This window comes from Tursiops truncatus, chromosome 4 (assembly GCF_011762595.2).
Source record: "Tursiops truncatus isolate mTurTru1 chromosome 4, mTurTru1.mat.Y, whole genome shotgun sequence".
NCBI lineage: Eukaryota > Metazoa > Chordata > Mammalia > Artiodactyla > Delphinidae > Tursiops > Tursiops truncatus.
In genome coordinates, this window is record NC_047037.1 from 143,866,788 (window position 1) to 143,882,105 (window position 15,318).

The 15,318-nt window shown below is 49.8% G+C and overlaps 1 protein-coding gene across 9 annotated transcripts in view; it reads left to right on the forward strand.

Moving 5' to 3' along the window:
- The window catches only part of PCNT (pericentrin), a 97,864-nt gene that overhangs the window by 31,480 nt on the left and 51,066 nt on the right, over nt 1-15,318 (forward strand). For 8 of the 9 annotated variants that reach the window (XM_073804614.1, XM_073804611.1, XM_033856287.2 and 5 more), the window contains 5 exons: nt 3,261-3,386; nt 6,473-6,619; nt 11,742-11,893; nt 13,609-13,739; nt 13,830-14,068. In XM_073804614.1, the coding sequence (XP_073660715.1) occupies nt 3,261-3,386; nt 6,473-6,619; nt 11,742-11,893; nt 13,609-13,739; nt 13,830-14,068 (795 nt within the window). The remainder of the gene's footprint in view (nt 1-3,260; nt 3,387-6,472; nt 6,620-11,741; nt 11,894-13,608; nt 13,740-13,829; nt 14,069-15,318) is intronic. The other variant, XM_073804609.1, reaches the window with a different exon arrangement.

Below are 15,318 nucleotides of genomic sequence, written 5' to 3' on the forward strand. Positions count from 1 at the left end.
ACACGCGTCCTGCTCTTCGGCTCGGCATTTTTGTACTTCCGTGTTGACTCTTTAGAGCGCTGAGATCATTTGGGAAGTATTTTTCTATTTGTTCGTTCAAGTATGTCATTCTTTTACTTTGCTACTAAGGATGTGAGTATTAGATACTGTTTAAGTGACCTTTTTTGTCCAGCTCATTTCACAGGAGGAAACATCAGAGTTTGTGGGAAGGTGGGATATGCAGTTTCTTCCCCTATTTTGTTTTAATTTTTTATTGGAGAAAATTTCAACATACACAGAAACAGAGAACAGTTCAGAATCTGACTGCCCGTGGGTACACGCCAGTCTCAGTGCATTAGCCGCCCCAATATACCATAACATGCTCCATGCTAACCTGCAGAACTAACAGTAATCCCTTAATTTCATCACATATCCAGCCTAAGTTCCGGTCTCTTCCTGTGGCTGGTCAAATTGGGATCCACATAGGGCCTGAGCTGTGCTGAATCTGTTTTTACTGCTTCCTGTGACGTTGGCTAACATTTCCCCCATATTGCCTGTGAACGTGTCAGCAGTCAACACACGGGATGGGATTCAGGTCCATGGCTTGGTGAGAATAGTTCCAGGTGGTGGCCTCTTCTTCCTGCCGTCTTCCCTCAGGCTGTCCTCACAGACAGATATTCCATAAAGCCTTGCTGGGTGTCTCCTGGGATGCTGTGGCCATTGTCCCCCAAATAGCAGGGACGTGGTGTTCTTCCTCTGTGAAGGGGTTTTATCTGCGCCACAAATATCTCTGCACCTGTTTGAAAAGCAGTGTCACTTTTCAGAAGAGTTGTTTACCCAGCGCTTGCGAAGCGATTGGATTATTTTTCAGGTTACTTCCCTTTAGAGTTTGGTTGTGAGAAAAGTTCTCTGAAAACATAAGCCTGATTTCCTTTTCTTAGGGATAAGTGTCCTGCAAAGAAATCACCCTTATATTGGTCACACTAAGCAGTGGAAGGAAAGCAGGAGTTAACCGTTGTGTGACCACTGTTGATTGCTCGCTCAGGCAGTGTCATCTTTTCTTGGGGAAAACAAAAAATCTGTTCGTATGATTTTTAAAAAATATTAAGAGAACCTCTGGTTATTTTAGATATAGTTTGAATGTCTTTAATTCATTATCAGTTGAATTTATTCTTAATACTATGTTGGTATTCTTTGTGCAGAACTACTTATTTTTTTCTTCTTTAAGTGTATCCATTGTTTTTTTAATGATTAAAGTATATATGACACTTCCCACGTAATTCTGTGGATTTTTAGAAAAACTCGAGAATAACTTTTTTTTTTTTATGCGGTACGTGGGCCTCTCACTGCTGTGTCCTCTCCCGTTGCGGAGCACAGGCTCCGGACGCACAAGCTCAGTGGCCATGGCTCATGGGCCCAGCCGCTCCGCGGCATGTGGTATCCTCCTGGACCGGGGCACGAACCCGCGTCCCCTGCATCGGCAGGCGGACTCTCAACCACTGCGCCACCAGGGAAGCCCGAGAATAACTTTGCAAAAACCTCTTTTGCTTATATTGACTTTACCATTTGGAACAGATTAAAGAGAGTTTAGTCAGGCTGGAAATAGAACGATTGTGTGTAAGGAGGTCTTGAGGGGATGCAGGGAGTGGCACAAGTAAACCCCCTCTGAGCCTGTCCGGTCAGGTCACGGGGGCCGAGGTCACGCAGCCAGCCCGGGGGTGCTGAGGCGTCCAGGTCGCGGGGCTGAATGCGCAGTGATGCCTGTGGCCTCCCCTGACTGTCCTGCTCCAGACCTGGGGGCACGCTGGGCAGAGCAGGTCGCGGTGTCCCCACTGCCCCTCGCAGGTGTCAGGTTAGGGTGATGTCCCCCACCCACAGGGCGCCTGGCAGGGGTGCTGTGTGTCCGCTGCTCCTGACTGCGTTTGGGACGTCTTGCTGGACCTGGCGTGTCTCTGCCAGCTGCCTGGAAACCCCTCCTGAGGCAGTGGAGGTTGGGGAACAAGTCCTGTGCGTGCCTCCCGCTCCTGTAGCAAGGGCCGCTCTGTGCTGGGGCCCGCGGGGCCTCAGCGGGGCAGACGACCCAGGCGCTTGGCATTGGTGGGCTGGTTCTTCCTTCCCAGCCACAGCTCCGTACGGCACCCACCCTCCGCCCTCTCTGTTTGTGGGCAGTGACTCCAAGGCCTGGAAGGACCCTGTGGCCAGAAAGATCAGCCTGAGCCCCCGGGCCCGGGCTCTCACGTGCACAGTGCAGCCTGCAGGCCCCGGGACTCCAGGCACGCCGGGGTGTGGGGTGCTCTTGGACTCTGACCCTGACCCCAAACAGAAGTTCACTTTTATCTGTTTGTATACATTTGGCTTCCGTGAAAGATTTTTGCTTGAAGAATGTGATCTGTGGCACAAGTTTTTCAAGAAGCAGGTGCTTACGCTTCGACCTGTCAACCAGAGCGTTTAACAGGCCAGCGAGCGTGCGGGGTCCGCCCTCAGGACCTGTTTGCCGAAGGTGCTGAGGGGGAGGGGCGCAGATGCCTGTGCCGGGCGGGCGGGCGGGCGGGCACCCGAAGAGCGGTCCACGCGCGGGGTCCTGTTTATCATGTGCTTTTGCGGGATTTGCCTCTTCTTGGGTGCTGATGTTTTCTTATTTTTCCCAGCGTCCTTCAGTGTCCTGGAGTCTGTTTTTGGGGAAAGGGAGTATGGCTTGTCCTCCTCTCCCTTGGCCTTGCCCTGCTGGTCTGTGGTGCCCGTTGGCATTCGGGGTTTTGTTCTTGTTCACTAGCATTTTGTGGTTGGCACACACAGAGCCAGCATCCGTGGTCAAATCTGGTTACTGTCAAGGCTGCGGCTTCCTTCCTGGCTGTGAACCATCTGGGTGAACCCCGTCCTTCCCATGAAGTGGTTTTGTGGTGCAGATGAGACGGTTAAAGGGCTTTGGAAACTGCCACATGTCCCAACTTGAAATTGCACTTGATGCTTCCTTTTAAAGGATTGAATTAAATCTATTCCAGGAGAGGAAGTTTATAAAAATGTTCTGTGTTAATTCAGAAATGGTCTCTAGAACTTCACAGTATGGTTTCAGTGTTGTGCTGTGCAAACCCCATTTACTGATGCTTGTGACTGAGGTGAGAATCCAGAGCCCACAAAGAGTGACTTGACGTTTTCTGTGAGCTATAACCTGACTGCTGCGTGTCGTCACGTGGAAATATGTGGAATAAGCTGAGCTCCAGCCTCACCACAGATCCACGCACATGGGCAAGGCCCAGTGTTGACCTTCCTCCCCACTCAAGCAGGGCGCTGCGGTTCCTGCGGAGCTGGAAGAGGAGGAGAAGCAGCGGCCCTGCTGTCGGGAGGAGATTGAGCTGCTGAAGTGTCGGTCGGAGGCGCTGCTGGAGCAGCACATCACACAGTTAAAGGTACTGGGCTTAAGGGTGATCTATTTCATTGCTATCCTTTCTCACCTGCAAAGTAAATAAGAAAAATTTATTCTAAATTAATTTTGATATGCAAAATTAAAACATATTCATTGTCTTAGTAACTGAGATTTTTCAAGGCAACTTTTTTTCCTTCATTTTTATGTTTAAGTTGACTAGTTAGCATTCCTTTTCTCTTAAGAAATTGTCATCAAATAGTTGACCCTTAACCAACACGGAATTAAGCGTGCCGGCCCTCTGCACAGTTGAGAATCTGCGTGTGATTGATAGCTGGCCCTCGGTACACGTGGCTCCTCCGTATCCGCCGTTACTGTGCATCTGCACGCTCAACCAGCCGCGGATCGTGTGGTGCTCTAGTGTTCACCATTGAAACAAAATCCATGGGGCTTCCCTGCGGTCCAGTGGCTAAGGCTCCTCGCTCCCAGTGCAGGGGGCCTGGGTTCGATCCCTGGTCAGGGAGGTAAGATGCCCCATGCTGCTCAGCACGGCCCGAAACAAACAATCCGGGGGTAAGTGGACCCACACTGTCCAACCCCATGGTAAAGAGCCGGCTGTATTTAAGCCTGGGAAAATCTGAGCCCTGCTCATGGCCTTGCTTTGGTGACTCAGCAGCGGCCACGTCAAGCCTTTTCTTGCTTCAAGGGGCCTGTTGCCACGGAAGGGTGTCTGCACGGGATGAGTGAGCATTCAGCATTACTTCTCACAATGATTTTTAGTGTGGTTTTGTTTTGTTTTTAATTACAACTTTATTGAGATATAACGCACATAGCATAAAAATCACTCTTTTTGAAATATACAGTTCGGTGGTCTGCAGTATATTCACAAAGTTGTACAACTCTTATTGCTGTCTAATTCCAGAACATTTACATCACCACAAAAGAAACCCCCCACCCGTTAGCAGTCTCTTCCCTCCCCCAGCCCCTGGCAACCCCTGATCTACTCTCTGCTTCTGTGGAGTTGCCTTTTCTGAACATTTTTTAGAAATCGAATCATGCAAAATGTGGCCTTTTGTGTTTGGCTTCTTTCACTTAGAATAATGTTTTCTAGGTTCATGTATGTTATAGGGTGTGTCAGTACTTGCTGTTTGCTTTCTATATATCTTCTGTCTCTTTTGTTCCTCTAAGTCTCCATTACTGCCGCCTTTTCTTTTGATTTCCTTGATGTTTATTTTTCTATATTTTTTTGGTTTTTGTTTTGTTTTTTTGCTTGCTTTTAATTTTTTTAGTGCCTGCCCTGGGCATTACATTGAACATTTTATAACAATATGGTTCAGATTAATACCAACTTAATTTTAATAGTTCACAAAGTTGTTCTTTGGTACAGCTTCCTCCCTCCCTTCCTTCCTCCTCTGTGCTATATTGTCATGCAAAGAGCATCTGTGTACACGTTGTGCTCGTTCCTTACTCATTTGTCTCTACATCACATAGAATCACATAGTACAAACTGTACACGTCAACACAAAAGACAAAATAAATTACTTGCTTTTCACTGCTTTCTAGATTTTCTTTGTCTCTCAGCAGTTTGATTATGGTGTGTCCAGGTGTGGATCTCTGAGTTTATCCTACTTGGAGTTCATTGAGCTTCTTCTATGTATAGATTAATATTTTTCATCAAATTTGCAAAGTTTTTAGGCATATTATCTTCAAGTATTCTTTTGCCCTGTTCCCTTTGTCCTTTCCTCTGGGACTCTCATGATGTGTATGTTGGTCTTTGAGGATGTCCTAAAGGCCTGTGAGCCTACTTACTTTATTTCTTTTTTCTTTTTTTTTCCTTTTTGTTCCCCATAATGAATAATCTCATTTGACCTGTCTTCATGTTTGCTGATTCTTCTACCCACTTGAATCTGCTGTTGAGTCCCTCTAGTGAAACTTTTATTTCAGTAATTGTGCTTTTCAGCTCCAGAATATCTATTGGGTTTCGTTTTATAATTTTATCTCTTTATTGTGGGGCTCTGGTTGGGGCATGCCTTTAATGCTGTGGCAGGCAGTATACATCTCTGCCTTAGCTTTCACTTCCTTTTTTTTGATCAGCCTCTTATTAGCTCCAATTGTTATCACTGCCTCAGGCCGCTGAGATGTTAAACAGTTGCTGCTAATTGTTTTTGCCAAATGGCTCGGGCACAGGATTGTTGAGGTGAGCTCTGAATCAGAGCCAACAAAAAACCAGCTTTGAGAATGGAGCTCTTCAGTGAGCTGCCAGACAGGTCAGTTAGTGACAGTTGGTGGTGGTGCTTTGGTGCAACCCATTCTTCTCCTGCTCCCCCCATGGTTGCTGGGCTGCATTTTCTTTCTTTTTGTTTTGGCGGGTTCCCCGATCAGAGATTGAACCCTGGCTGAACCCCAGGGCCCACAGCAGTGAAAGCTTGAAATGGTCTTAACCACTGGACCACCAGGGAATTCCCTGGGCTGCATTTTCAAGGCTATCCCAGAGACTGGAGTGATGGGATTAGGGCAGGTTCAAACACTCAAAGCTTCCTGCTCTGATGGCGACTCAGCCTTTGTTTTTAATAAACACTTTAATTTCCAGAGCTATGAAAAAGTTCATTTTGACAGTTTTTGCCAGTGTTCTCAGTGCTCCTGCAGAGGAGTGGATTTTTGGAGGTCCTTATTCTGTCATTCTGGAAGGGCTATCTCTGTAGTTAAAAAAAAAAAAGCTTATTTCATTAATGTATTTTAATTCATTAGGTGAACATTATTAAAAAATATTTTTTATTATTCAAGAAGAAACAGTGTTTATTTTTTAAAACCAGAGAAAGTTAGGTTTCTAAATATCTTGGATTTTGATGGTCATGATACCCTGATGATGGAGAATTTCTTAACGTGACCATTGGGAAAGGTAGCAGGTTGTTTCTTTTGTATTCTATATGATAAGCACATTTGAACGCATGTTCACCGGGGATAGTGGCCTTGGCCTTTTTGGTCATTGTTCTTGGCACAGAATACGGAATCAATGAATATTTGTTGAATGAACTAAATTCTAGTGAACAGCAGAGAAATGGAGAAATGATCCTTATAATTTTATAGCTTAATGACATTTTTTGTTGTTGTTAATAATGTACTTTTGTACAGGGTGAATTTGAAAGTGAAAAGAAAGCTGCTTTGCATGAAAAAGAGGCGATACATAAACTTGAGCGCGAGCAGGCACAGTCTCTTTACCAAAAAGAGAAAGAGTCTCTGTCTCTGCAGCTTCGGGAGAAGAATAACCAAATTCTGCAGGTATGTGGGATGCACCTTTTCTTTGTTTATTCTTTTTTGTGTGTGGTAAAATGTGCATAACATAGTATTTACCATTTCAACCATTTTAAGTGTACAGCTTAGTGACATTAACCACATTCACAGTACTGTGCAGGTATCGCTGCCCTCCATTTCCAGAACTTGTTCATCATCCCAAGTAGAAGCTCTGCCCTCATTAAAAATAATTCCTGGGCTTCTCTGGTGGCGTAGCGGTTAAGAATCTGCCTGCCAATGCAGGGGACACGGGTTCGAGCCCTGGTCTGGGAAGATCCCACATGCCGTGGAGCACCTATGCCTGTGTGCTACAACTACCGAGCCTGCACTCTAGAGCCTGCGAGCCACAACTGCTGAGCCCGTGTGCCACAACTGCTGAAGCCCACACGCCTAGAGCTTGTGCTCCGCAACAAGAGAAGCCACCACAATGAGAAGCCCGTGCACCACACCTCGCCGCAACTTAGAGAAAGCCCGCACGCAGTGCAGCCAAAAATAAATTAATCAATTAATTAATTAAAAACATAATAACTCCCATCCCCCTCCATCCTTCCCTGGTACCCACCACTGTACTTCTGCCTTTGTGAATCTGACTCCTCGAGGGATCTCATTTCAGAGGAATCACACAATATATGTTCTTTCGTGTTTGGCTCATTTCACTTAGCATAATGTCCTCAAGGTCCATCCACGTTGTGCGTGTATCAACATTCATGGCTTTTTGTGGCCGACTAATATTATTCCACTGTATATAGGCACCATATTTTGTTTATCTGTTCATCTGTTGGTGGCCATCTGTTCATGGTCGTCTCTTCCTTTGGCTGTTGTGCGTATAATGCTGCTGTGGACACTGCGATGCAAGTATTTGCCTCAGCCCCTGCTTTTGAGTTTTGGGGTATATATCTAAGAACAAAGTTGCTGGGTCATATGATAATTCTGTGTTTAACTTTTTGAGGAACTGCTAAACTGTTTTCCACAGCAGCTGTGGCATTGTGCATTTCCACCAACCGTGCACAAATGTTGCAATTTTTCCGCATTCTTGTCAACACTTGTTGTTTTTCATTTTTTAAAATAATAGCCATTGTAATGGATATGAGGTGATACCTTGTTTCTATTTGCATTTCCCTAATCACTGGTGGTGTTGGACATCTTTTCATGGGTTTATTGGCCATTTTTGTCTGTTCAGGTCCTTGACAGTTTTTTTTTATTGAAGTACAGTTAATTTACAATGTTGTGTTAGTTTCAACTGTATAGCAAAGTAACTCAGTTATACACATATATAGGTATATACATATGTGTGTGTGGATATATATAAAGTGTAGATATATACTTTTTCAGATTCTTTTCACTTAGAGGTTATTACAAGATATTGAATGTAGTTTTCTGTGCTATACAGTAGGTCCTTTTTGGTTATCTATCTTATATACAGTGGTGTCTACATATTAATCCCAAACTCCTAATATATCTCCGTGTCTGAGAGTCTATTTCTGTTTTGTAAATAAGTTCATTTGTATCATTTTCTTAGATTCCACATATAAGTGATATCATACAGTATTTTTCTCTCTGTCTGACTTATTTCACTAAAGCATAATACCCTCTAGGTCCATCCATGTTGCTGCAAATGGCATTATTTCATTCTTTTTTATGGCTGAGGTCCTTGACAGTTTTTGAATTGGGTTTTTTTTCATTATTATTATTGAAAATACGGATGTGTATTTATACTATTTTTAGAGATAGTCCCACTGTGTGATCTTTCAGAGTCATAACAGTACTGCTGCTTTCTTTGACTTTATCATCATACAGGGTCACTGGATTTGAACCTATTCACACACTGGAGGCACAGTTTTCTTATGAATATGTGCAGGCACTGCGCTAAGCACGTTAGATGTAGAGTTTTCTCATTTCTGTGCAGCTCTCTCCCTCTCAGGACACTGAGGCCTAGGAGAGGCTCCGTTAATTTGCTCAAAGTCCGTGGCTGCCAAGTGGTGGGGCCAGGCCTTCTGACTGTAAACACTGCACATGGGTGTGTCTGACTTAATTTGGTACCAAAGATGTCAAAGTCATTCCCAGCCAGATTCAGGGCAGCATGTATCTGTGGAGGTCAGTCATTAGCTGCCCGTCAAGGGGCATGTTCCTGGCTGCAGAGGCCCCTCTTGTGCTGGGAGCCCAGCCACGAGAAGGCAGGAGGATGGGGGGCACGTGCAGGGGAGCAAGGACGGCACCAGGGCTTAGGCAGGAGGGGGCTCCATGAGGAAGAACGAGCCTCTCGAAGTGTTTCTTAAGCTTGTTCTTCAGTATACCAGGCATTTCTGCTGGTACATGACATGCATTCTTAAAACAGCTCATTCTGTACAAAATACTAAAAGTTTGTACAGAATACACCATTCAGAGCCTCTGCGATTTTATACCTCAAGGACCAGAAACAATATCAGTCCTAATAAAAGTATTACTACAGTTAAAAAGAAATGTTAAATTCTGAATTAAGAGAGAAATTGTAAAACATACATAGCGATTTACCTTTAAAAAGGGGGGATGGTTGCTTGATGGCAGGAGTGTGAGAGAAGGTGGGGAGGAAAGACTGAGAGGCGCCAGGAGTGGGGGAGGCCCTCGTGCGGGCGCGTGGAGGCGGGCAGCAGGAGGCTCCCCTGGGCCGGTGGGCCGGGCTGTGCGTCCGCTGCCCAGAGGCTCCCCGGTCGGAGCAGGGTGCGCGACCCTTCAGGAAACCAGACTCTGCGGGAAGCTGTTTCCACTGTGAAATTATCTTACAGGTGTCCTTAAAACGTACATGTTCGGTTCAAGTAATACTGTGGAGTAAGGATGGTGTCCCACCACCCACGTGAAGCACCTCAGGAGACCTCCCTGCCCCCTGCTCCCCGCCGAGGCAACCACCCTTCTGATCGTTGCAGGTTTCTTGCTCACTGGTGTGTTTATTCCTGGACACTCTGCTGTTGAGCCTCAGCCCTTTCCGGCCTTCACAAGGGGGTGTGTGCTGGCCTCCCTCGTTCCGTGTTGACTGGAGGTTCACAGACGGCGCTGGGGGGGCCGTACCCGCCACCCAAGCTGCCGAATGGCATCCGTTGCGTGTGTGCTCATCGGTGGACTTGGGCCTGTTTCTGTCTTTCTGCCATTATGAATAAAGCTGCCCTGAGTTTCCTACACACACCTCTTACTCCAGATGTGCAGGAACTTCTTAAACCCAGAAGTGGGTGTCCAGGTTGTGGGGTTCTGCCCCTGCTGGGTAACCCCAAGGCTGTTTCTGGGTGGTTCCACCAGTCGTGCACTCGAGCTCCTGTTACTCCACATCCTCTCCTGGAATGTTCTTGCTTTTTAATTTTTGCCAATTTTGTGGCAACGAAGTGGTGTCTCTTGGTGGTCTTAATTTGCTGATGAGATGCGCCTCTGTTACTATGTTTGTGATCCATTTGTGTTTCCCTTTCTGTGGAATACCTTTTTGTATCTTTGGCCATTTTTCTATTTAAAACAGTTGTTCGGCTTTTTCTTACTGATTTAGGGAAGTTTTTTTTTGTATTTCTGGATTTCTTCTAATTTGTGGGGTTTTTCTTCCCTTTTGTCATCTTTTGATGAACAAATGTTCTTCATTGATGAATTAACTCTATTACCTTATTGAGTACAGACTGTCCCTGACTTACAGTCGTTTGACTTAGGAAGGATTTTTTGACTTACGATGGTGTGAAAGCAGTGTACATTCAATAGAAACAGTACTTTGAATGTTGAATTTTTATCTTTCCCTGGGCTAGTGATATGTGGTCCAGTTCTCTCCGGTGATGCTGGGCAGGGCAGCCACAGCTCCCCATCCACCACACGACCAGAAAGGTGAACGACTGATGCGCTGACAGCCATTCTTGACCAAGACAGCCAGCCACTCTGCTTTTCCTTTTCAAAAGATTACTGTTAATTAAAGAAACCAGGCATCTCAAGTTAATGAATTTAGCGCTTTTCTATATAGGGGAAGAAGCAAAGTCTGGGCTCACTGAAATCATTTTTTTGATCTGTACCTCCTCTACCTGGGGCCAGTAGCCTGTGCTTTCCCATCCTGAGCCCACTCAGAGCTCACTGTCTGGGCGGCTCTGGTGGCTTGATGGCTGCAACATCCTTTGTTTACTGATATGGCAGGTGACCCTTTTCATTCACAGGTGTATTAAATGCATTTCCTTCTTTAAAAAATTAATTATTTACTTTTGGCTGCGTTGGGCTTTCATTGCTCTGCGCGGGCTTTCTCTAGTTGCGGTGAGTGGGGGCTACTCTTGTTGCAGTGCATAGGCTTCTCATTGCAGCGGCTTCTTTTGTTGTGGAGTGCGGGCTGTAGGCACACGGGCTTCAGTAGTTGTGGCATGCGGGCTCAGTAGTTGTGGCTCACGGGCTCTAGAGCGCAGGCTCAGTAGCTGTGGCGCATGGGCCCAGCCGCTCTGCGGCATGTGGGATCTTCCCGGACCAGGGCTCAAATCCGTGTCTCCTGCATTGGCAGGCGGATTCTTAACCACTGTGCCACCAGGGAGGTCCTTAAATGCATTTTCGATGTATGGTATTTGCAGTTTAGGATGGGTGTCTTGGGATGTAGCCCCACTGTAGGTGGAGGAAGATTTGATAGGAATGCAGGTGAGGGAGCAGGGCCAGCAGAGGGAAGGGTCTGCCGTCCGCCAGCCCCACGCCGGCCTCTGGGGCCGCCCCAGCCTCGAGCCGTCCGGGCATGCAGTTCATCTTCTGTGTCTCTTTTGTCCATTTCTTGGTCATTGTTTGCCATCTTGAAACTTGCCATTCTCTGTTTACTTATTCCATTTTCTTTCATTTTACCAGCGACCTATATGGCCCAGTGGTTTATAGGAGCTACACTTTTTCCCCAGGTTCCCTCTATGCACAGCATTGAAACTGTTTTCTGTTCCCTTTGTTCTCTTCAGTAAATTGGTTTCAAAATTACACCTTCTTTTTCCTCCGGCCTGTGCTTTGCGTGCTTTATGGGCCCCACGCTGGTGTCCCATCATCCGTTTTCTCCATCCCACAAACCACAGACCTACTGTTAGATAAAGAAAGTTCCTTATAGAAACTTAGTTTTAACTAAATTGTCTTAACTAAAGCTTTAACAATTTTTCTTCAACAGCTAAAAGACCAGATTTTATCCTTAAGTCGTGAGATAGAAGAGCGCCATTCCGAACTGGAGAGGCTTCAGCAAAGGCGGGAAAGGGAGAACCAGGAGGAAACAACTCTCATCTCAATGCTCAAGTCCGACATCGACCTGTCCCACAGCGAGAGGTCAGTGGCCGCCTCTGCTTCTCGGGCTGGGGTGCATGTTGGCACCTGGTGGATGGGACCCTGTGCTGCGTGGTCCTCTCATCCAGGAGGGCCTTGAACTTCAAGATGAGCGCTGAGTCGTGGCACCCACATACCCACCACCTCGCTTTGCCAAACCTTCTCATTTTGCCAGGTTACAAGATTTGATGCTGCTATGAAGGCAGTTACCGACCCGTCCCTTTTCTTGTTTGTTTGGGAGTCTTATTTAAGAAATAGTTTCCCACCTGGCGCTAGGCAGGTTTTAGCTCCGCTTCTCGTGTGCTTCTGGAGTGAGCTGTTCAGTTGTGTTTGCCTGATGTCAGGAGACGCTCTCGTCTTTGCCTGTCGGGGCCATTGGCTCAGCATCACCCGGGAAGGTGCAGCTCACTGGCCGACCTCTCTGGGCCCCTTTGTGCATCCCTTGGCCTGTCCCTGCTGGTATCTCGTGGTCCTGCTGGTCTGGGGTCCCCGCTGCCCCTGGACCCACGTCCTCAGCAGCGCGGCACTACCGTATATGCGGTGCTGAGGGTCAGAGGAGGAGGGGGGAGGGCTGCTGTGCAGAGGGCGGGTGCCGCTCACGTGGGCTCCGTCTCTCCGTTCATGCTCTCACGGCTTCGTTATCTCTGCGAGGACCTTGTGTGCTGTGCCCAGCTGCCTTGCGGCTCGATGAGGGGAGTGCAGGGCAGGACGTGTCAGGCCTGGCCCTGCCCTCGGGGGGCTGGCAGAGAGCAAAGGCCCCGAGGCGTTCGGGGGGTGTGCCCGGCAGGTGAGATGCCCCCACAGCCACGAGTGTTTGGCGTTCATGAGGCTCCTCAGGGACCAGGGGTCGGTATGGCCTGGACGGGGCCCAAGGAGGAGGGGGGGCTGGTGCCTTCTGGCATTTTCTCTCAGAGCAAAGCAGACACCGCCTGCCCGAGCCCGTCTGGGGGTGGTCCTTATGCCCTCCCCGCACGCTCCCTCCGAGGGGCCTGGGCAGCAGCAGGGGCTGTCGGGCCCGCCGTTTGCAGTCTACCCCCGCCTGCCCCCGCCCCTCACGTCCCCGCGTCCCTTTCTCACCATCTCTGGCCGTGACCTGGGGTGTCAGCTTCCTGAGGGGCGGATCTTCCCGTGTCTTGAGTGGCGTTTCCCTGTGCTGGGCCCGAGGGAGGGGTGTGAGCCGCGGGCGGATGGGGCTGGCCAAGCCCTGACGTCTCGTGGGCACCGGAGCCACGGCCTGGGTGGGGTCACCGTGCCCCAGCTGATGCCCCCCAGCTGGAAGGGCTGGTCTGGGAGGATGCGGCTCAGAGACAGGACTCCTGTCCTAGGGGAACCAAATACCCCAAACTCCGTGTTTGTGTGGCCCCAGAGAGAGACACAGGGAGACACGGCGCCTTCCTGTGCTGGTGGGCTGTGGGCAAGGGGTGACCTGGGCGTTTGAGCCGGTGTCTCCTGAGAGGGTGGGGCCTCAGGGGCCACGTCGGCGCCCAGCTCTGCTCCTGAGTGCCAGAGAGGCTGTGGCGGGGGGCAGGCTGGGTCTGTGCAGGTCGTGGTGGCGCCGCTGCGGGCAGAGCAGCTGGGAGGGGGTCCCGGATGAAGCCCCTGTGCTGGGCTGGGCGCAGGCCTCCAGGAGAGGGACACTCAGGTCGCCCACGGTGCTGCTCGCGTGCGGTCAGCCGGGCGGGGTTTCGGCTGACGCTGCCCGTGTGTGCCCCTCTCAGGAGAGCTCTCCGGGACGCCCTGAGGAGGCTGCTGGGCCTGTTTGGGGAGACGCTCAAGGCCGCCGTTGCCCTGAAGAGCCGCATCGGTGAGCGCGTGGGGCTCTGCCTGGAGGACGAGAGCCCGCCTGCAGGTGAGCGCCGACAGCCCTGTGCCCGCAGACCCGAGGCCGGGCACCGGGGGTCCTCCTGGCAGCATGGCTCCTGTGTCTGCTCGCTTGTAGCCCCAGCCCTGGACGAGGTGTGGCCCGGGCTCGACGCGGCCCTGCCGGAGCTGGACAGCGCATCGCCCGAGTGTGCCGAGACGTCGTCAGTGGCTGAGATTAGCAGTCATGTCTGTGAGAGCTTCTTCATGAGCCCAGAAAGCACGCTGGAGTATGAGCGGCCCGTCAGGAGGATCTACCGGAGCCTGGGCCTGGCGGTGGACGGCCTCCTGGAGATGGTCCTGGACTCCACCAGGCAGGTGAGGCACGGCCCCTCGGCCTCTCTGCAGAGGAGGGTGACAGGCTGAAGGAGTGGGCGGGGGGCCGGTGGGTGACAGAGGCTGCCTGGCAGTGACAGTGCAGCCCCAGGTGCCTGCGGGTGCTGGGCAGTCAGGGTTTCTGATCCTCCACCAGACCGTGCGGGCGAGACGGAGGTTTCCCCTCTCCAGGCGGGTCTGACTTCTTTCTCTCCTCTCTCTGCCGGGTGTCGCCCTGAGCCTGTTACTCCCAGGGAGGTTCGCCCACATGTTTTCCTCAAATAGGAGTCTTTTCTGAGCCGAAATTCTTGGGGAAGTAGGCTTGCTGTGAATGAAAAGTAAAACCTCGGTGCACTTAATTTAGATCATGTGTGTTCAGCCTCTTTTACTGCACCTTGTACGCCATTTTCATTCCGTTTTGAATACACTTACGTTTGGAGATTATTACTGAAGATGGGAATTTGTTAACCTTTTAGAATGCTTCAGACAATTAGCACAGACATTAAGTAGGAAAGCTTGGAAAGCAATAGAGAGCCTTTTCCCAAAGTTGCCCAGTTAAAAAGTAAGCATTTTCACGTGAAGCATCGCTGTTCACGTCTCAGAAATATTGAGACGCGAATGCAGGTAGAGCCACAGTGTCGAGCTCTGAAGTTTCTCCTCTGGTTTCGTCCCATCTTCTCTCAGAAACCGGACAGAGTTGGGCAGCATCTTACGATAAATAATCAGGTGCTTTGGATCGTCCCCAAGCGCAGTTAACGGAACAGACGCCGTCCAGTCTGCAGTCTGACCTGGCCCACGGTCCTGCGTCCCCGCTGCCCCCACTGTGTGCTCTGCAGGGGCACCTGGGTGTGTAAGCGGGGAAGCAGGGGAGGGAGGTGGGAGTTGACACAGGCAGCGGCCAGAGGGGCGCGAGGAGCCCCTGTTCAGGTCGGGGTCAGTGGTGGGGCTGCCCGAGGGGCAGCGGCCGCCGAGAGCTCGGGCAGGCTGCCCACAGCAGGGCATGAGGAGGGGCAGCGCCAGGGGCTGTTTTCAAGGTAAAACCAACAGGTTTCCTTAGAGGCTGGGTCTGGAAGGGTCAGAGTTGGTTACACGCAGGGGGAGGCTGAGGGGGCCCGGGCCAGGTGCCGAGTTGTCGGTCAGGAGAGCTGGGTGTAGGCGTTTTGAATTCAGAGATTAATCTGGGCCCTCCAGCCTGTGGGTGACCTGGGGGCTTCAGCCTGGACATGCCCACCAGGGGAGCTCGGGAGGAAGGT